At 40.0% G+C, this 21,196-nt stretch overlaps 1 protein-coding gene across 4 annotated transcripts in view; it reads right to left on the bottom strand.

Moving 5' to 3' along the window:
• Positions 1 to 21,196, bottom strand: part of TBL1XR1 (TBL1X/Y related 1) — a 169,665-nt gene that overhangs the window by 47,240 nt on the left and 101,229 nt on the right. For 3 of the 4 annotated variants that reach the window (XM_055126369.1, XM_055126367.1, XM_055126368.1), the window contains one exon: positions 2,961 to 3,063. The exons of the other annotated variant lie outside the window; for it this stretch is intronic. In XM_055126369.1, the coding sequence (XP_054982344.1) occupies positions 2,961 to 3,018 (58 nt within the window). In that variant the 5' untranslated portion in view covers positions 3,019 to 3,063. The remainder of the gene's footprint in view (positions 1 to 2,960; positions 3,064 to 21,196) is intronic. 4 annotated transcript variants of the gene reach the window in all.

Genomic DNA, 21,196 nt, shown 5'->3' with positions numbered 1-21,196 from the left:
TGAATTATGAATTTCTTAAAATCTTTCATCTAATTCTGAAAATCATTTTAAATAAGCATGTAACATGATGTCCTTTACAAAATAAACACACCTTCCGACTCCTGCTCAACTGGCCTATCTTCTCTTAGTGACAGCTCTGCCATTTAAAGCTACTCATAGCCCACTTCTGTTTTCCACTTTACTTGGAACAGTAACTAAATTTTTAAAATATTGTGAACATGGAACATACCTATTAACGTCACTGGGTTCAAATTATCCTCTAATTAATGTAGACTCGTGCTTTCAAACATTGTCTTTTAAATGCAGACACCAGAACTCCTCTTGCCATTCTCTAAGTCAATATTTGCCCGAACTGGCCAATACCCCGGAGGAGCCACAGGGCACTGATTGATCCATCAGGCAGCGACAGCACCGTTGGGTACAACCGAGTGTTTTGCTTTTTTGTCCCCCCCTCCCCCCAATCAGTAATGGGTCAAATAAATTTGGAAGCTTAGGCTCTGATACAGTGAACAGAGAAACAAAGTTTGGAAAACTCTTGGGGATGGGATATAGCTCGGTGGCAGAGCAACTGTCCTGCATCCCTGGGTTCAATCCCTGGCACAACAAACCAATAAAAAAAAAAAAAAAAGTATTAGGAATCAGCTATAGGTATGTTAAACTCATGGCAATTTGCATTCTGAGGAAAACTTCAGGTTAGTCTCAATTTCCTCTGAAATTATAATGGGATGTTACAAATTTTAGAGGAGCTGGTTTTTATATTGTTAGGGAAATGTGGCTTAGTAAATACCTTATCACCAGTGTGCAAAGTATAAAGCTCTAAAGAGTACAGTATACGTAAGCACAGTGGGCTTAAGATGAGAAACCCCTATCTACCATGCATAGTATTTTATTTATTTATTTATTTATTTTGCTTTTTGGGTCACACCTGGCGATGCACAGGGGTTACTCCTGGCTCATGCACTCAGGAATCACTCCTGGCGGTGCTCAGGGGACCATATGGGATGCTGGGAATTGAACCTGGGTCGACCGCATGCAAGGCAAATAAATGCCCTACCCGCTGTGCTATTATTGCTCCAGCCCCGATGCAGAGTATTTTAAAAATAAAAATTCTGGTCTTATTTTACTGCAACATTAAATACCTTAAAATATGTGATTTAGAAGCGCTTTCTCTGAAAACAGAAAATAAAAAAATGTTGATAATACTGAGTCACTGGACATTTCAGAAATAAATCTGCAATATTATCTTAGTGATTCTTTATTTGCAGTATTTTTATACAGCAATATAAAATATTGTGGATGTCTGTTTGGAGATTATTTGAGGGATCTCCAATATCTCTTAACTACATTTACCTTACCCTATTTCACCTCCTGTCTGAATTACAGGACACTGGTAAGCTATTCAACTATTTATAATTTATATCATTTCAGATGCTTCATCTTCAATGGTTTCCCTTATTAACAACCTGATCAAATTTATTACAATGTTTCCCATCTAAGGATCCTTCATGATGCTTTTTGCTTTAGCATTCAAATCTTAAGGTTCTGACCTAGGTTGTGGTCAAATGAAAACACACAAAGCAGAGTTTGTTCTGAGCCATTGAATTCTTTCCATTTTGACTACACACAATGGGACAATACCCAAACACTTGCATAATATATGTAATACATGTAACAATCGCAGGTTAGTAGCTTTCCCAACTTGGTAATCATTTTCTCCTGTTTGAAACAATCTAGGAAAGTCCTACTTTGGAGCTGTCTTCTACGTCAGTTTATCAGCTTAAATCAAAGAAACAAGACCTGCTTTGAAAGCTTGACACCAAGTTTTCCTGCATTAGTTACTTTAGTTTCTTCTCTTTTTCCTTCCTGTTAGACACCTTCTTCTCAGCTGTTCCAGGCCTGAGAGGAGCAGGGATGGTGCTGGGGAACAGAAGCCCCGGCCTGAGGGAACAGTTCAGAACTGGAGCGATAGTGGGGAAAATACAGAGAGCAGTGGGGTCTAAGATTTAATAAAGTCAATGTTCTGTATTCCTGGATAGGAAAGGACAATTTGCTAACAAGCCCCATAAAAACAACCAGAGTTCCAAACCAGAATCAATCAATCAGTCTTAACACTATTCCTTCCTTCTTCCCTCAGAAAGGACCACCAAAATTTTCTTTACACTGCATCTCTCTTTACTATTAAAACATTCCAATATAAAGAATAATTTCTAAAATTCATCCTCTCTAGCACAATTTCAACTGCCCAATGATTCCATCTCATATAAACAATCACATTCACCACTGTGCTTAATCTTTCCACCATCTTCTGTCACACCCATCCCAAATTTTCCCTCTTCTGCTTTTACTTTGTTTCCTTAATGCAATCAGAATGTTCCCTTTGCAGTTTTTGTTCTATTTTCTGATTACACCTCTAAATATGTCTACAAAATTTGGATAATCACTGTAATAATACAAATGGCTGTCAGTTACTTCTATCTTTTTAACTGGCCCACTAAGATATAAAATAAGGTCTAAGATACACTAAAATCAACTGAGAACATTCTTATGAACGCATTCAGAAAAGAAGTATATTGTTGATTCAGCTTTTGAAATGCTAACGACAATCAGCACAGTAACAGCTGATAACTCGGATTCACACCATCAAACTGATGGCATCTGAGAATTGATATATTCTTACTGACCGTGTATAATAATCTCATTTCAAGACAACTTATAGAAATGGTTTCTGGACATTGAAAGCCAAGCCATATGACAAATATTTGCCTGAGATTATTTCAACATATTTGAAAGAGTCAGAGAGTTAACCATGCAGAAAAACATAGCTTCAAAATGGCAGTCCAGACAGTAAGGAAACATACAAAGTTCAACAGTTTGGACTGATACAAATTTCAAATGCATAAAAGGTTATTTTGAAAATATTAAAATAATTTGAGGCCTATTTACTTTATGAAAGTACTCACCTGACTCTTGCAAGTATCTATATACCAAGAAGTTGACCTCATCACTGCTTATACTCATCTTTATTCCCACTTAAACCATGAGGTCACAACACAGGATATAACCCTAAAAATAAAACAAAGTTAAATAAGTATTTTCTCAATAAAAATATTTTTAAACAAAATGTAAACAATGCTTTAAAAACAGTTCAATTGTATTAACTGATGCAAACGAAGATTTTATATCACCTAGTAATAAATCCAGATAAGTAAATCTACTTCCAATCACACACATAAAACATGGGAGTTTTTTTCTTTTGCAAGATAACACAGTGGCAAAAATGACCTCAAAATTTTTTAAGTGCTTTAGGATTGTAGTTATAATATCAAATAATAGAAAGTTGCTCCCCTCTTCTTCATAATGTAAAAGCAGTCTATTTTAAGAGTCAAAACAGTATTTATTTAGGAATGACTGTTTTTAGATCACTGGGTGGGGATATATCATTTACACTGGTTTTAGTTACAGAATACGGCAGGAATTGAAGTCTATTTTCTCAACATCTAACCTGCAGTGTTTAATTTTCCAAAAGCTCTAGGTAAGTATAAGGCAGTGACTGGAATACAAAATTTCAAAACTCCAATGATAGTTTCTTACTGAACAAACTTAAGCCTTAAAATAGAGAGCAAAAAAAAAGGAAACAGACACAACATTTCAATGTCAGATTTATCCATTCTCATGATACTGAAATGATTTAGAGACTATAACTTTATCAACTCTAACTAAATATATTCGGGCCTCCTTTGTGACAACCACTGAATTCTGCAGTTCTAACACAAGAGCAGCAATAAACAATAAGGGAACAAATGAGTGTGACCACATCCCCAAAAATCTTTATAAACACTGTAATCTGAATTTCACATGTGACGTGTCACAGATCATTCTTCTTTAGATTTCTTTACAAGCACTTAATGAAGAAAAATTAAAATCAACACCCCATTCTCAGCTTTGGTCCTTTAAATCAGGCCCACTAACTGGTGTGTTTGATCGCCTGTTTAAGATGGATATGTGTACTTCCACCCATTCGGTACAAAGTATCAAACATGTGTCTATGCTGACTGTTCTGGCACATATGGTTCTGCTTATGATGCAGAGTCAACAGTATATTTAAAAATAACAAATTAGGGTGAGGAGATAATACAGGGATTAGGGCATATGCAAAGCACTGGCCCTGTTTGATTTCTGGCACCATATGCTCCCTTCTCCCTCCCCACATCTCTCTGTGTGGCCCTGGTGGACCCTAGCAATAACAGATGACGCCTGTGGTCCCGAGCATCATACAGCCTCTACAGCATCACATTCCTGGGCTGTCCAATGAAAAGATTGGCCAGCTGCATGCGCGCATGTGTGATATGTGTGTGTGGGGGGGGAGGGGGGGGCGCATGCGTGCTTGTTATGCAAGTGGGTAGGCCAGGATAATCAGCATTTGATTAGGCTACTATGTGACCAGAATGCTGCTGCCTTAGACTGGAGGGGGAAATGGTGGTCATCAAAGCTGTATCTCAGAAAGAAGAAACAAGGAGGTAGTAACAATTTTAATGGATGTCAAAGACCTAACCCAAGTTAGCTCACAGGAATAAATTTTGGAGAGTTCCTGGTGTCTTTGACCTGAAGGATGGTCAGAAGGGGAAAATGAGAACAGTAAAGTGAGAAAGAGGGACAGAAGTGATCCAGCAATCCAGTAAAGAGAAGTGAAAAATAAGATGTTTGCAGCTGGCAGGAAAATAAATAAAATTGAATTTTTTAAAGAATCATCCTGGCTCAGGTTTGAACACAGATAATCAAGAAACTGGAATAAGAGTGCCAAGTCAAGGGAACTTTGCTGTAATCCAAAAAACCTGAGCTATGGCATGGAATTGGAGAGAATTTTTAGGGTACCAAGGACATTTAGGAAGTACAGTGACAGGAAGGGGTTGAGGGTGGTGCTGGGGTACACGCACAGGAGATGGATGGAGGGGCCACAACGATAGCCCACAGTGTGGGGGGTATTTGCTTTGTACATGTCCAACCCAAGGGTCCATCTCTGGCACCCCATATGTCCATGGAGCCCTGCCTGAAGTGATCCCTCAGCACAGAGCACAGAGCCCTGAGCACTGTCCGGTGTGACGCCAAAACAAAACAAAACAAAAAAATAAAAATAAAAACGGGAGTGCTAAAAGGCACCTGTGCTGCATGCTGCTGAAAAGTGGTAATTGGCACTTACAAAGATGAAAAGAGAGTAACAAAGTATCACTGAATAAAGAAGGCACCACCCCAAAACTCAACTCAAAGAATAGAATAAATTTCCTAAATATTCAACATATACTTAACGGAACAGCTCCTCTGATGATTCTGGGTTTCAGGATGTCTTCACTAGATGTTATAGTATATATTACATAAGGACTTCTTAAGTTCTCCCCAAAAAGTTTAAAATACCACTTTTGTACACAAATTTTTCTCTGAGATTTAGATAACAGGTATGAAAAAATAGGTACACAAACCAAATATTTACTGAGACCAAATCATCAAGGAATTTATTTTTAAATGAGTTCATATAAAGTTACATGATCTTTGCGCACCAACAGCACTGGAGATCTCTCCAGGCCCATCCAGAGCCAACTTCATTGGAGCACCCCAGATGGAGCAGGTGCAGTCTCCCCGCCAACTCCAGATGGAATCCCGTTGACCAAGAGCTTCCACAAGCAAGGCCCAGGTAGGCGGGTTCCAGGACTGACTCTCCAGCCCGCAAGGCGGCAGAGGAGCCGGGCTGTCCCTCCCCGGCTTCCCACCTGCTCGTAGGCCTGACTGTCACCCCCACAATGTGCCTCTGGGCACCATCTTAGCGCACCAACAGCCCTGGCCCAGAGACCCCCAATAGAATCCCAAAATGGATTAGTGCCCTACAGAAATGTCTCTGGAACCCAACCATTTACAATCTACAATACCAGAAGCATCCGGCTGCTTTCACGGCCAAGCTCTCGTGATATTCAAAATGAGCAATGGAAAATAAATGATCTAGTGTCTGCCCCTGGCAGGTAGGCTTGAATGATGGTGGGAAAATTCAAGCAAAACATAATGCCCAAATGTAGAAAGAGTATTGGGGAAATTATCTGCCACAGAGGCAGGGTGAGGACTGGGATGTGAGTGGTGAAATATGTGCATTGGTGGAGGGATGAGTATTCAATCATTGTATGGCTGAACCTCAAACATCGAATCTTTGTAACTCATTCTCACAGTGATTCAATAAAATAAAAAAAAAATTTTTAAGGTTAAGCCAGGTATCAGATAACTCATGATCTAAAACAGTGCTTCCCAAAGTAGGCTAAACACTACTCCTTGATCCAGAAGTTTGGTAACATTACTAGAGTTTAAGTGGGCACATTTTCTGTTTGTTTAAAACTGGTAGATTTTTCTCATCCGGGGAACCATGGGGAGGGGTGGGTGATCCCAGAACCCGCCCAAACAGAGCTCTGGCAGCTAAAAACTTCCACAACCCAATCACTACCAAGCTCACAGCCACCTCCACAGGCTTGGGATGAGCCTCATCCATGAGTGAATCTGTTGAAAGAACTTAGTATGTGGGTTTTGTGACCAAAAGCTTCAGGATCTCACAGAGTTGGGTATGGGCAACCTCCCCCCATCTCCCTGTTCTTCCAGGAGCCTAGCAGTCATGCCCACAAACTCCCTCTGGCACCATGTAATCTCATTATTGGCCATGATCCAGAGACTCACAAAAAAATCTCAGAAGAGATCAATAAGTTGCAGAGATGCTTCTGGACCCCAAAGTCAGCATCCAATTAAAAATTTAATCCCAGCTGTATCACCCATTTTCAAATTTTAAAATTCCTGGAGTGACAACTCATACTCTATGTCACTGATGTACCAGGAGTAGCACATTACATTCGATGGCTGTGAAGTAGAAAGCAACCAAACTTGATCAAATATTTATACTGTGTTTTTACACACACACACGCACACAAGGTTCAACCTGTAATAATATGTTACTAATCTCTTTCTTATATAAGTGCTTAATGGCTCCAGGGTGAGAAGAAACGATCTTCATACGCTTTCTTTTAAGGAAACTTATTTTGATCATTTTTAGCGGATTATTCATAACAAGCAATTCAAAGTAAATTATTTAGGGCCTTCTTTGGGGCAGGCTTGGGTGGTGGTTGGGAAAAGTAGAAATAAAGGTGGCAAGAAGGTGTAATGGTGATGCAGTTGGTGTTGGAATATTGAACGTAATAAATTACTGTGAACAATTTTATAAAAATAAAATTAAATTTAAAAGAAAAACCAATAGATTCTGGAGGGTAATGATTTCCAGGCAGTGATTAAGTGCTCCTCCCCCTTGGAAGAGGGCAATACATCACATAATTTGGGGAATATCTGATCTAGAGCAGGGTTTCTTAGACTTTTTCTACTCATTACCCCTTTTCTACCCAAGAAACAATACAAGCAAGCATTGATGAAAACCCCTCAGATTCATTATGTGGTTGAGTCAAATTTAGATTTTTGGTTGCTGCAAATTCAGAAACCTTTTACTATGGCCAGATTTCTCATAATCCCAACTTTTTAAGAAATTAGAATTTATGTAATCTGGTGTACAAGTTTATCTGGATCCACTGTAATGACCTCAGAATACATAGTAGGTACTCAGCTGTGATTTCAAAAGTCTGAATTAAATAATTTTTAAAAGAAAGCAACCAATTCTACCCATTATAAAGTTTTAAGAAAGTTAAATCATTTAATGAATCAGAGCTGTCTGTTTATCAAGAAATAGTAAGTCACTCTTTGACTAACAGGATTTCCCCAAATGAGAGAAGCTAGGTGAAATTCAAGTAAAGCAGACATAGTAATCAGAGCAACATTCTTTTCCTCTTACGTATTTCCTCAACCTGGCATTCAAACACTAAAATAACATAAGATACTATGGTTTTCAATAATAACTGGTTATAGTGATCCAAGGCTATGGATGTCACAAGCTATGACAGTGATCACCTAATGTATTCCTAGGTTTAAAAATAAAACAAATAAGCCAAGATGATATAAATTACTGTCTACAAGAACTCCCGTAATAAGCACACACACCACCAATACCTTTGGTGTCTTTTAATACATAATTCTAAGTCATATTAACAGAAATACTAAACAGTCAAATTAGGAAAGGTCCAATATGATTAAATTACTACCAATAGATTTATTCCATTTATCAGTGTTTTTATCACTTTCTGCAATCAAAAGACATTTTTTAAAATAAGGAAAATGGTAAATAAATTGTTCAAAGTTTGAAAAGTGTCATGCCAGCTATAGTCCTACTTCAGCAAGCTTTTACATTCCAAGAGAAAAAGAACCTCATTGTCTTCCTTCCACAATGGATACCTCTAGGACGAACAATGCATTGTGTTGTGAACTAGAAACAGAAATGAAATAAAGCTCTCCTAGCCTCGAAGAATTCAGATATTCAGTGAAGGAAAATATACACGTGTCCTTTTAAAATTAAATAAATAAAAGAGATAGCACATTAAATGTGCTATCCTAGGCTTCTGGTTCAGTCGGCTGCAATGAAATTACATTGATCCTAGAAAGACTAGCCTTACTCTGCTTTCAAAGACACTTAAGTTTAGATTAGGATTTGCATGAAATTAATGTCTTAAAATTCTAACATCAAATGTCTGCAAAGACAGGTTGCTGAATAGCAGCAGAAAGAACATAATACTATACTCCTACTTTAAAACCTGCTTTCAAGTGAAACAACAACAAACTTTTAAAAGCCCACAAATAAAAGACCCAAACTAGAGAAAACTCCATGACTTCATAGTATATTCACAATGGCATCACAAATCTCATCCCTTTGCATTCCTTCGTTTAGACCAGTGTTCTTCCAACTTTTATACCTGCCAACCAGAGAAAACAGGAGAAATATTTTGTGGAGTGACTAATGGTTAATACAAGAGCAAAACCCAGGGACTAGAGCAATAGCACAGCGGGTAGGGCGTTTCCTTGAAAGCAGCTGACCCGGGTACAATTCCCAGCATCCCATATGGTCCCCTGAGCACCGCCAGAAACCCCTGAGCATTGCTGGGTGTGACCCAAAAAGAAAAAGGAAGAAAGGAAGGAAGGAAGGAAGGAAGGAAGGAAGGAAGGAAGAAAGAAAGAAAGAAAGAAAGAAAGAAAGAAAGAAAGAAAGAAAGAAAGAAAGAAAGAAAGAAAGAAAGAAAGAAAGAAAGAAAGAAAACAGAAACAAAACCCAGGGCAAAGAGAATTTTATGTATTGAAACAAAAGTCATTAAATTATCCTTTTTAGCTAGTGCAACATCTGCTGCTGCAGATAATTGGGGGGAAATTTTGGCAGCCTCATCAGGAAAATTTCCAAAGTAAGCAGGACCACAGGTGGAAAGTCAGGGGCTAAGACCACCAGGTCTCAAGACCATCTATATCATATGATGAAGTAAATATAAGTGCTCAGAGAAAATACACAGAAATTTTGTAATATTATCTTCTTCACTGCTGTCTTTCAAAATAATGGCCTTTTAAACAATGTAACAAAATAGCGAAAAGATGCTCCCAATTTTTATTCTATAGCACAGAGGTATCAGACTTGGAGATAGTAAACTATAAAGTAAGTTCTACCTCAAGCAATGGTGCAATATTAAATAAGGTGTTCAAAATGAACATTTCCTAAAACCACACAGCATTTATTTATTCTGCCTGACCAAATTTATTTGTCCATAAATCATACATAACAGAGCTCTTTAAAAATAATGTATGTTTGTACATTCCTATCCTAATTCTCAGAAATCTTAGAAACTGCCTGCAAACATATAATACATACAAGTTTTGCTTTGTTTTGTCTGCAGGGCCAGGGACTGACTGACCCAGGCCTCAGGAAAGCAAGGCAGGCAGGTGTTCCACTACTATTCTTAGCTCCCAAATGACCTTTTTACTCAAAACTCCTGTCATAAAACAGATAACTACTTCATTCATACCACAGCTGCATGGAAGCAACCTGAAGTAATGCAGTGGTTAGGGAGACGCTCCAAGGGCTGGTGCCCGTGCTTTGTGTAGACTGAGCCTGGATTAGGGGTCCACCACCACACGCTTCTCTCAAACGGGATGGGAGCAACCTCTTTTTTCTATTTTTTAAGTGAAGTAAGGTAGTTTCTAATTAAACAAAACTTGCTTAAAAATATATGAGGACATAAAGAGGGGAAATGTGTTCAAGAGAGAACACGGGCTTCTATATAGTGGAAATAAGCAAACCAACACAAGCGAGGGAGGGCGGGCCATGTTACAGGGAGAACATGGGTCTGGAGACAAAGTCTGGGCACAACACGCCAGCAAGAAACACCGGCACGGCCACGTGTGGTCACCAAACAAACAGAAACAGCAAGTCCAAAAATAAAATCTTAATATGTAGTCAAAACTCTGTCCTTTAAAATGAACTTAGGAGTGCTTCTTGCTTATCTTAAGGTCCTGGTTCAGTCCCCAGGCCTTCATTCATAGAAATATGTAAAATCAGGAAGGCACTTATTTTTCCTGTTTGTTGCAGGGCCACACTCAGCGGTGCTTAGGGGTTGCTCCCAGCATTCCACTCAGAAATTACTCCTGGCATTGTTCAGGGACCATCTGGATGCCAGAGATCGAATCCAGGTTGGCAACATGCAAGGTAAACTTCCTTCCTACCTGCTGTACTACCTAGCTAGGCTCTGGCCCCAAGCACTCAGTATTTCCTATGTCCGGTATGAGGGGCCAGAGCAATCAAACAGCAAGCTAGGCACTTGCCTTGCATGTAGTCAGTCTAGGTTCAACCCCCAGCATGATACTTGGTCCTCTAAGAACCACCAGGTGTGATCTCTGAACTTACCCAGGCCTGAGCAGAGCTGGGTGCGGCCCAAAAAACAAAACAAAAATGTTCAGTGTGAAGTATTTTACTGTAACACTTAACAAATAATTTAGCAACTACTGTAAACAGAACTGTGAGGCAATTCAGCTATAACACAAAACTGAACTTATCATACATACAACACACACATACACATGCTAGACAAAAACTATTCAAAATAATCATCTCAAGTTTCTTCCTCAACACCACATCCGACATCATTTTGTGCCCTCAGCCTCAAAGAGGATTGATACCATATACTTTTTCTGATTCCGTTCCCGGAGCAAGCCAAACCCAAATATCCATATTATTTACACTGAAATATGAAAGCAAAATGTGCAAGTTAGGATTCTAAAGCAAGCAAAACATTTTCCTAAATTTCCTGCCTAAAATACATATTAAGAAATCTAGAAATTTTCTGCACAATCTACAGTAAAATACATGATTTGTGACCAACAGTACAGCAAGTAGGGTGCTCGCCTTGTATGGGGATGGCCCAGGCTAGCGCTCAGCCACAGCATAGGGGCCCTTGGGCGCACCAGGAGTGAAGAGTTGCCAACAATGACACTATGTCAATGACACTGAGCACAGAGCCAGGAGTAAGCTGTAAGAACTGCCAGTGTGGCCCAAAAACAAAGAGAGAGAGAGAGAGAGAGAGAGAGAGAGAGAGAGAGAGAGAGAGAGGCAGGCAGGGAGGAAGGAAAAGAGAGACAGAGAAAGAATTCAGAATCAAAATTAGTTACAGTGTATGCTTTGAAAGTTATTTTTCTTGGGGGTGGGAGGCCAGGTATGCTTACTAGTATTCCCGGGTCATGAGAAGTTCTTGAAGATACTACTGAATCAAAGAAAACAGACTGATGTGACTATGAAGATTCCTAATGAGTATCAAAAAACAGGTTATACTGAAAAGACTGGTACATTTATGACCCTTACACAGTGGAAAAGTTTAACTTTACCAATAAATAAAAATACATTACTTGGCTGAAACATCAGCAAAGATTCATGGAAAGTCAGTATTATTTAGATTATGACAAAATATAAAATACTGTCAACTGTATCTACTAATGTCCACCATAGCAACTTGCTTAAAAAATTTTAAAAAAAAAGCCAATACCACTGGGCTGGAGTGATAGTATAGTAGGCAGAGCATGAGCATATGCCTTGTAAGGGCCCAACCCAGGTTCAATCTCCAGCATCCCACAGGGTCCCCTGAGCATCACTAGGATTAATTCTTGGGGCCATATTTCAATTAATTCTAATTAATACCACTGAATGTTGTTAAAGGATTGTTTTAATATAGGTAAATCATTGTCCAACACTGTGACCTTGGATTTGGATTCATATTCTAAAGAAACATGAATGAACCGCAGAGATGCTGGTGACTGATGTGCTGAAATGCAGGAGGCTGGGAGTCCCTCTAGGAGGAATCGTGACTTGGGCTTCTCCGAAAATCAGCAGCTGTGACGAGGAGTGACTGAACCGGGGACAAGCTCCTCTACCACTTCCCTACCATCCACTCCCACCTTCCACTCAGGGCCCTGCCCCATTCCTAATCCTGCCATCTACAGCTACAAACCTCTTGGGCAAAGGGTGGCGCTTATTTGTTTAAGACTGTCTAAGTCAATAGGATATCACTGTCATTTGTTCCGTGACAACTCGATTATATTGCGAAACATACAGTTAGGCAATTCCATCATAGCGAGAAGAATAGAGTGCAACAGCACAAAGCTTAATAGAGTAGCTTATTACATACGCAGGGCGTATGCAACAGTTACTCAGAGCACTGCCACATGAGCAGTTCTTCATGAACCGAAAGGTGTGCTAGGGTGTATGACTATATCCATCAGGTTAGTCCGTACAGCACTCCCCCATATACACAGCTCCCTCACCACAATCTGAGGTATTTACTGGGGGGCGGGGGGGGTGTTGTTTTTTTTCTTTTCTTATGAAAAATAGTCTCTTCTTGCACAGACACAGAGTTTGCCAACAATAACACTGTGTGAAGCCTGTAACAAAATGTGCATCACTGAGATTAGAACAGAAAGGGGAAAAGAACAAAACGGAAGAACAGAAAACTGATCAGGAAGGCAAGAAAAGTTGTGCCCTTAATGACACAAGGATCCACTGAGCGGGGCCCAGAGTGACAGCAAATGGCAGTGGGGAGGCTGACCCCACATGGCTGACCTAAGATGAGCCCCGGCAGCCCACACAGTCCCCCAACCACCACCAGGAGTGAGCCCTGAGCACAGCTGAGTGAGCCCTTCCCCCAACATTCTACTGAGCAACTAGATCAAGTGGCATTACCAGAAGCTAATTTAATCATGGTGTTCGAATTAAAGAAGTCCAGTCTAATTTTTTTTTTGTCTAACTCAGCTTTAGATTTGTTACTTTCAATCGAAGATAGACAAACTGCGGGAGAGAGTGTTATAATTTAAGTCAAAACAGCCTAAACTTCTCCCATTTGTGTTGCCCTTGTGCCTGAGAAGTGCAAAATGGGTAAGTGCTGCCCCAAACTCTTCAAAATCATTATGATGTTGACCATGGGTTGTTGCACATTCTCAAACATGTTATGGCTCATGACCCCCCCATTCAGCTACATAACCCCCATATGGGTCGCAACCTACCATTTAAGAAGCTAGGGTTTAAGTGATGTTTAAAAACTGCCAAATGACTGAAGTCAGTGATACACTGTAATTTGGAGGAGTGAAAGGGTGGAGTCACCATTTTTCCAACTGTTTTCCAAATAGAAAATAGAAAGAACTGCTATAGACATAATGTGTCTAGAGGCTGAAGAGATAGTATGCAAGCAAGGTGCTTCCCTTGCATGCAGCTGAGCCGGGTTTGATCCCCATATGGTCCCCTGAGCCCCACCAAGAATCATTCCCAAAGGCAGAGCCAGGAGTGAGCTCTGAGCACTGCCAAGTGTGGCTGAAAAAATTAAAAGTAACTGTTTTTAAAAGAAAAAAAAAAAGAAAGAAAGAAAGAGGGTGTTTAGAGAGCAGGGGCCTCTGGGAGTCAAACTTTATTTCCAGATATTTAATTTCTTTGTAGGAATAAGCCAATCAAAAGTCGATCATGTTATTTTTTAAATTAAATAAAAAGTTATAGTTGTTGTTGATGATTGAATTTCAGTCATACAATGTTCAAACACTCATCCTTTCACCACTGCACATTTCCCACCACCATTTTCCACTCAGTTTTGGCCCTGCCCCCCTTGCACCTCTCTCCCTCCTCCCCCACCCTCTCATTCATCCAGGCACTGTGGTTTGCAATACTATTACTGAAAGGGCACCATGCATATCCCTTTACCTCCTTTCAGCACTCTGTCTTTGACCAGAGTGATCATTTCCAACTATCATTGTCATGGCAGTCCCCTCTCTGTCCTAACTGCACTTCCCCTTTTCCTTCGTGGCTGGCCCAGTCCTCCTGGCCTTTGCTTCTACTGACTTTGCGTATTATTCAGACTATTTTTTTAATCCCACAGATGAGTTCAATCATTTTATGTTTGTCCCTCTCCCTCTGACTCATTTCACTCAACGAGATGTTCTCCATGTCCATCCACATGTAAGCAAATTTCATGACTTCATTTTTCCTAACGGCTGCAGAACATATACATTCTTGATGGTTGAGAAGAACAAGCGAAAAGTATACTCTCACAAGGCATATGCGTGTGTACAGGAGGTAAAGTGCAACAAATATACTAAAGCACAATTTGGGGGGACCAGCTAATTTAATTCAATCAAAACTTTGGCTGAGCATCTTTTCATTCCTGCCATCTATTATAACAGATGTAAACATGTAAACGTGGCCAACAAAACAGAGAGGGGCCAGGGCTAACTCTTTAGGACACTGGGGTGGGGGTGGGGTGTGTGTCAGTCTGTCTCTGTGTAGGGGGGGTGGGGATGCACCAACAATCAGGAGGCACTGAGATAATTCAAAGGTTAAGGCGCTTGTTTCGTATATGGTTCATCCTGGTTTGACCTCCTGTACCGAATGTGAAAAGAAGTGGGAGAATATTCAAAACCACATGCTATGTATGAGGCTAAACCTCATACACAAATAAATTCCTCTTCAAGATAATCTTTCTCATTTTAATATAAAAGTAACAACATAAAGTTCCTATAAATAGACCTATATATCTCAAAATGTTATTCGACAACTAAGTTGACTTTTGGAGATGCAGAATCACACTCTCACACACATATGCATGCAAACTATGGGATATAAAATGTAATGACTATAAAGAATAAAAATTCTGCAATGCATATAAAGACAAAAGAGCTTAAGAAGCTGCTAACTCTGAGCAATGATATTCTTTGCCAGAAATCTGCTACTATTAAGCCATGAAAGCAACCTCGAGTGGACTGTGGAGTGAAGGGAGGACACCCAGAAGGGACCCGCGGCCTCTGCAGCCACAGACTACTACACTACTATACTACTCCGTTGAGTAACAGCTTCTAACATGACAGAGAATTATGAATCCAAACGCCTATGTGCTGGATGTGATCTCTCAATCTGCTATGAAGCAAAGTAATACTAGCTGGCAGTCATGCTCCCTACTTGACTTTCACAGGAAACTGCCAGTATTTCGCTAAAACCAAGATAATCAGAAACCAAGATTTTGCAAAAATGGCAAGTCAATATAACCACCACCAAATTAGTGGGTGTGACCAAAAAAATAAAACTGAAGATAAAAATTAAGCTAATTGATTATTTTGTGAAGTCTTGGTGTTTCTGCCATCTTATGGGCTGAGTTGTATCCTCTAAGAATTTGTGTTATAAAATCCAAGCCCCCAGGACCAGGAGGTGACTTTATTTGGAGTCAGCCCCTTTAAAGAAGTTAAAGTGATGCCACTGGAGTAGACCCGTCAGAAGTGGAAGAGACAGCAGGGATGTGTGCGGGTACCCAGATGCTAAACCGAGTGACACCAAAAAGAGAAACCACTACCTGCAAGGCAGGGAGAGATGCCTCAAGTGGTATAAAACCTACCCGCATCTTTTTGATTTTTTTTTGGGGGGGGGGGGGGGGGCTTTGTTGGGTCACACCCAGTGATTCACAGGGGTTACTCCTGGCTCTGCACTCAGGAATCACCCCTGGTGGTGCTCAGGGGGCCATATAGAATGCTGGGAATCGAACCTGGGTCGGCCGCACGCAAAGCAAACGCCCTACCCACTGTGCTATTGCTCCAGCCCCAAACCTACCCGCCTCTTGTTCTTAGATTTCCAACTTCTAAAACAAAGAAGAAATAGTTTTTGCTGTTTAATTCTATTATTTACACACCACACCCAACAGTGCTGCATGCACTCGAAACCTTTGAGCTATCTCCTGGTCCCAATTTCTGTGGCATAACTATGAAGCTGTGACCCCATGCTGAGGTAGGGTGGGGGGCCGAGGGGAAAAAAATCAATAAAAGTACTTTAAAATCTAAGATTCATTTTCAAGAAATGTTGGGAAATTTTTAAAGCTCTGATGAGAACCACTCAGTCCTTGGTATTTTGTTACAGCAGCACTAGCAAACTGCTATATACCCATCATCACAAATTCTTAAAAACTCGCAATACTCATTCAAGACCTTTACAATTATTGATAATTAAGTTCACAATTACTAGGATCTGCCTTTCTGAAAATTTGCCTTTATCTTTAAGGTATCCACAATGTCCTGTAATTATCAAGGACTTAGAGATTTAACAGGATACATTAACATCCTGTAATTCCCTCCCCCAAGCCCCCGAAACACTCTCAGAAGCACCAAACATGCATTACCCCTAATTCCCTGCCTCATTAAAAATAGTAATTAAAATCCTACCAGTGTTATGTAATAACACTTTTGTGTGTATGAAAGATATAAGGTGAAAGAACATAAAATATTCTAAAGCCTTGACAACGTACCTTGAAATATGTATAATGTACACGGCTCAACTTTTGACATGCTAAACCTTGAAAGTCTCATAAAATCACCTTAGATTAAGTAAAATCATGTTAACCAAGCTATTTCTATTAAATACATTATGAAACTAATACTCTCAAGACTACACTTTCAATATGTATTTCTGCTTATTCTAACACCAATTACTAAAAACCAACCCAGAACACCAAAATCAAATTATTAGGCTGATTTCTTAAAACATGAATAGCACACAATTGTGTGCTGGCCACATAACCCTGGCCTCCCTCCTGCCAGCCTGTCCTCAGCCGTGCGGAGTTCTTTCTCTGGCCCTAGGTCAAACATTAGGGATATTTTGCACGGCTGCCAAAGAGACGCAAAGCAGCATATTTTCTTAAACAAATGTTCTACCATGCTTAACATCAGGATAAATGCCATGCTTAAACTATATATTCAAAAATCCAATTTCAAGAACTCATTTTTATTCACGCTATTAAAAAAAGAGGAAATGTTCTTTTAAAAATCCATTGCGTCTAAATAACAGTTTCTAAACTGTCGCAAAATTATTTGATATGAACTCTTTGCTGTGAAACAAAGTAACAGCAGCACTCAAGTTTTTGTGCTGCTGTGTTTTCACTTGGTTGAATTGTTGTCTTTGGTGTGGGGGCCACACCCAACACTCCTGGGGCTTATTCAGCTCAGGGACTGCGTGAATGGAATGCTGAAGGTCAAACCTCCACCGGATGCATGCAAGGCATGTGCCATACCTGCTGTACTGTATCTCCAGTCTCCATTTTAAACTTGTAAAAAAAGGATATACTCAATAATTTAAACGTTACCTCAGTAAAAAGTCTGAAACATCTGCAGCCCTATATGAAGCATATATATATATGTATGTATATATACATATATGTGTGTGTGTTTGTAACAGTTGAAGGGAATCAGCATCACCAGTGCTAATTTTCTTTATTTACTGATACGGGGGCCACACCAGGCTGTGTTCAGGACTTCTGATTCTGCTCAGAGATCACCCTTGTCAGTTCTCAGGGGACCACACGAAGTGCCAAGGATCCAATCTGGGGTCAGCTGTGTGCAAGGGAAGTTCCTTAATTCCATACTATTTCTGCAGTACCAGCGACAGCAGAAATAGTAATTTTTAAGAGTGTTTGACACAGGCTCGCATGTGTACATGAGAGCAGTGATCTTCAACCACTAGCCTGCAGACTAGTGCCGGCGTCTAGGCGTAAACCTTGGAAACCACTGCACTGGAGGGTGGGGGTGCGCGTGGATTCCAGGCGCCGAGAACATGTCTCTCATGTGCAGGACTCCAGGGAGACTCCAGGCAGCACACAGACCTTTGAGCAACCCCAAGGTACTGAAGCTCCCAAGCACCACTGGACCTCGCGCATGGCCCGACCCCCAGGCCCGGCGAGCCTCGTGTGGGAAGCCCTTCTACTCTCCATTCCCCCTCGAAACAGGAAGACCCTGCACCGGGACGCCTCTGAGAGACAGAGGGCACGGCTCCTGCTTGCCTGCAGCTGACTCACCCTGACTGGGTCCCCACTACTGTCCCCGGTGTCCTGAGCACCACCAGGTGTGTCCCCCACCCCAAGATAAAGAGAAACCTGCCAGCATGGATCATTTCAGGAATTGGATAAAGGAAGGAAATGAGTCATCTCACGAAAACTGTTACAAACACACATGACATTTTCTAGGACCAACCCTTCTTTATAAATACTGACTTAAATAAGGATATAGAGAAATGGAATAATATATCAATTATTCATTAGAACAAATTTCTATCAATCATTTATTTCAACTTTTGATTGAAATAACAGAAGTTTATAGTCTAGAACTCATATGCCAAATCTAAATACTTATGCACACACAGAGGTCTTATATGATTTATTGAAACACAGAGATATTGGGGAAGGGGGGTGGGGCACATACACACACCCAGCAACGCACAAAGCGTACTCCTGGCTCTGTGCTTAGGGATCACTCCTGGCATGTTTGGGGAGCCATATGGGATGCTGGGATTGAACAAGGGTCTGTTACATGCAAGGCAAGTGCTCTGCCCCAATGTACTATCACTCTGGTGCTCTAAATATAAATATTTTTATAAAGTTTTTTTTAAAAACAAACATTTGCCACAAGTCAGGTAATAGGAAACCCTAATATGAATTCCAATTAAGCAATTTTAAGAGTATAAGCAAACCTTTTAGGTTAAGGGCAGTAAACTAGTATCCAGTATGTGATAAGTCAACTTTTTGACTACAGCCTAACTGACATTAGCTACCGGACGCTCCTTTTTTATATCCCAAAGGCCTCTAATGAGCTGTCACATTCTATAAACATGAACTTTAGCTCCCCAAATATAAAAGTGTTTGTTAAGTAATATAGATAGATGTCTTTTTTAAGATCTCCTTAATACACAAAATATGATTCAAGGATGAAATACATGCCGAACAACTGAACATATTATACACTGAAAATATACTACAGAGGAAATAAAAGGGAAGAAAGTAAAACAAGAAATAGCTGGTCCATATTTCTAATACATTTTTTAAAATTACTAAACAGTGATCAGTCAAACGATTTAAAGCAAACCACTACCAGGCCTTAGAAAGAAAAGCCAGGAAACAAGTGACAAAGAAAAATAGAAATCAAGACACTAGTGCTGCCTCTCCACTAACTAGGAACTTTGAATATGCTTGAATAGGGTCACTATAATAAAGATACTAAAAACTGTAGTATCTTCTCAAAGGGAACTAACTTAATATTTTAACCTGGAAAAATAAACAAGAAAACCTGAAAAACTAGAATGCAGTTTGAATTTTAAGAAGACCAACATCTGAATGGATGTTTGAAACAGAAAGAGTATAAGGCAAAATTAAGGAGGAAAAATGGGACAGTCTAACAATCAAAGTTATAAACACACCCTATTAAAAGTATTTATGAAAGTTTACTAGATAATGAATAGACATTCCTTTGTTCCTCAGAGGAGGCTGGAAACAAAAAAAGCACAAAGACGAAACCAACATTTTCCCCCCATGGATCATACACACACACACACACACACACACACACACACACACACACACACACACACACACACACACACACACACACACACACAGTTCAACTCAAGGGAAGATTACTTAAATCAAGCTTAACAGTTAGATGACAGACGTGTGTGAAAGAGAGGAAAAGAGAGTGTACAATCCAGCTATTAGGAAATCTAGGAAGACAGGAAAATCAGAAGAAAAGAACTGATGACTGACATGAAGTGGATTTTTCCATTTTTATTGAAAATGGGCGTGGGGGTGGGATTTCAAGCTGATCAATTTCACAGGGTGTAAGAAAAACAGCAATACTATCATATAAGCCCACAAAGGGAGAAAAAAATTAAATTCATTACTCCACAGCCATAGACTCACAGGGGCACTCTCTGTAAGCACTCTGGCCAGACAGAGTTCATAGACTTGGAACTGCACAGACTTTAAATTGTATTTTACTAAACAAAAAGGCTACTTCTTCCCATTTCATAGTCAGTGTACCTGTGTAAACTGGCACAAGTTTGGCTCTAAGTGTTGAGAACCAAAACCAGTGCTGTTACTCTGTACTGTGCGTGACAATATTTCAGCAGTTTTGTGTGTAGTATCTAAACAGGGTCACACATTGAGAGGGGTTCCCTAGACCTTTGTTCCGTTGTCAGCGAAACAATGGCACCACCATTTCAGACCCATCCGCCCTCTACTAGGCTTTTTAAGTAGTCCTTGAGGTCAAATCGTTTTGTAATATTACTAAGCTGTTACTTGCCCCCTGCACTAAATTAACATTTACAAGTGATGTTACAAAGTAGTAGTCTTAGTTATAAAACTACTTGATATCTACGTGGCAATCAAGGCAAAGACATCATTACTGAGTAATCTCTATAGTCCTCATAATCATGCACTCAACCCACCCATCCATCCCCCCCAAAAAACCTCTTCATTGAAATATTTTCTTGAAGCAGCAAAAATGCCTATTTTTATTAAAATCTGTCATCAAATACAATTTAAAAAAACTCCTAAGCATACTAAAATGATGGTTCTCAGTCAAGAGAGAGCACAGCAGGTAGAGCATTTGCCTTCTACACGGTCAACCTGAAACTCACAAACTCCAAAGCCCTCCTTACACCAGGAGGAGTAAGCCCAAAGTACCATCAGGTGTGATCCAGAAAACAAAACAACAATAACAAATAATTAAACAATGGTTTTCACAATAGAAAAATCAATGTGCAACTGTTTCAATTCCAAGTTGAACAACTTCCTCTCTCTCCTCTCTACCCCCACCAGCCCCAATGGTACACTATTATTTATTTTAAAGGGTTTTTGGTTTTATTTTTGCTAGGGGTGGGGGCAGGGGGCCGCACAGGGGGATGCCTGGAGGTATGTAAGACTCTGTGCTC

This window comes from Sorex araneus, chromosome 2 (genome assembly GCF_027595985.1).
Source record: "Sorex araneus isolate mSorAra2 chromosome 2, mSorAra2.pri, whole genome shotgun sequence".
In the NCBI taxonomy this organism is placed as follows: Eukaryota; Metazoa; Chordata; class Mammalia; order Eulipotyphla; family Soricidae; genus Sorex; species Sorex araneus.
The sequence above is the reverse complement of the archived record's forward strand: the minus strand, read 5'-3'. Positions and strand labels throughout refer to the sequence as shown.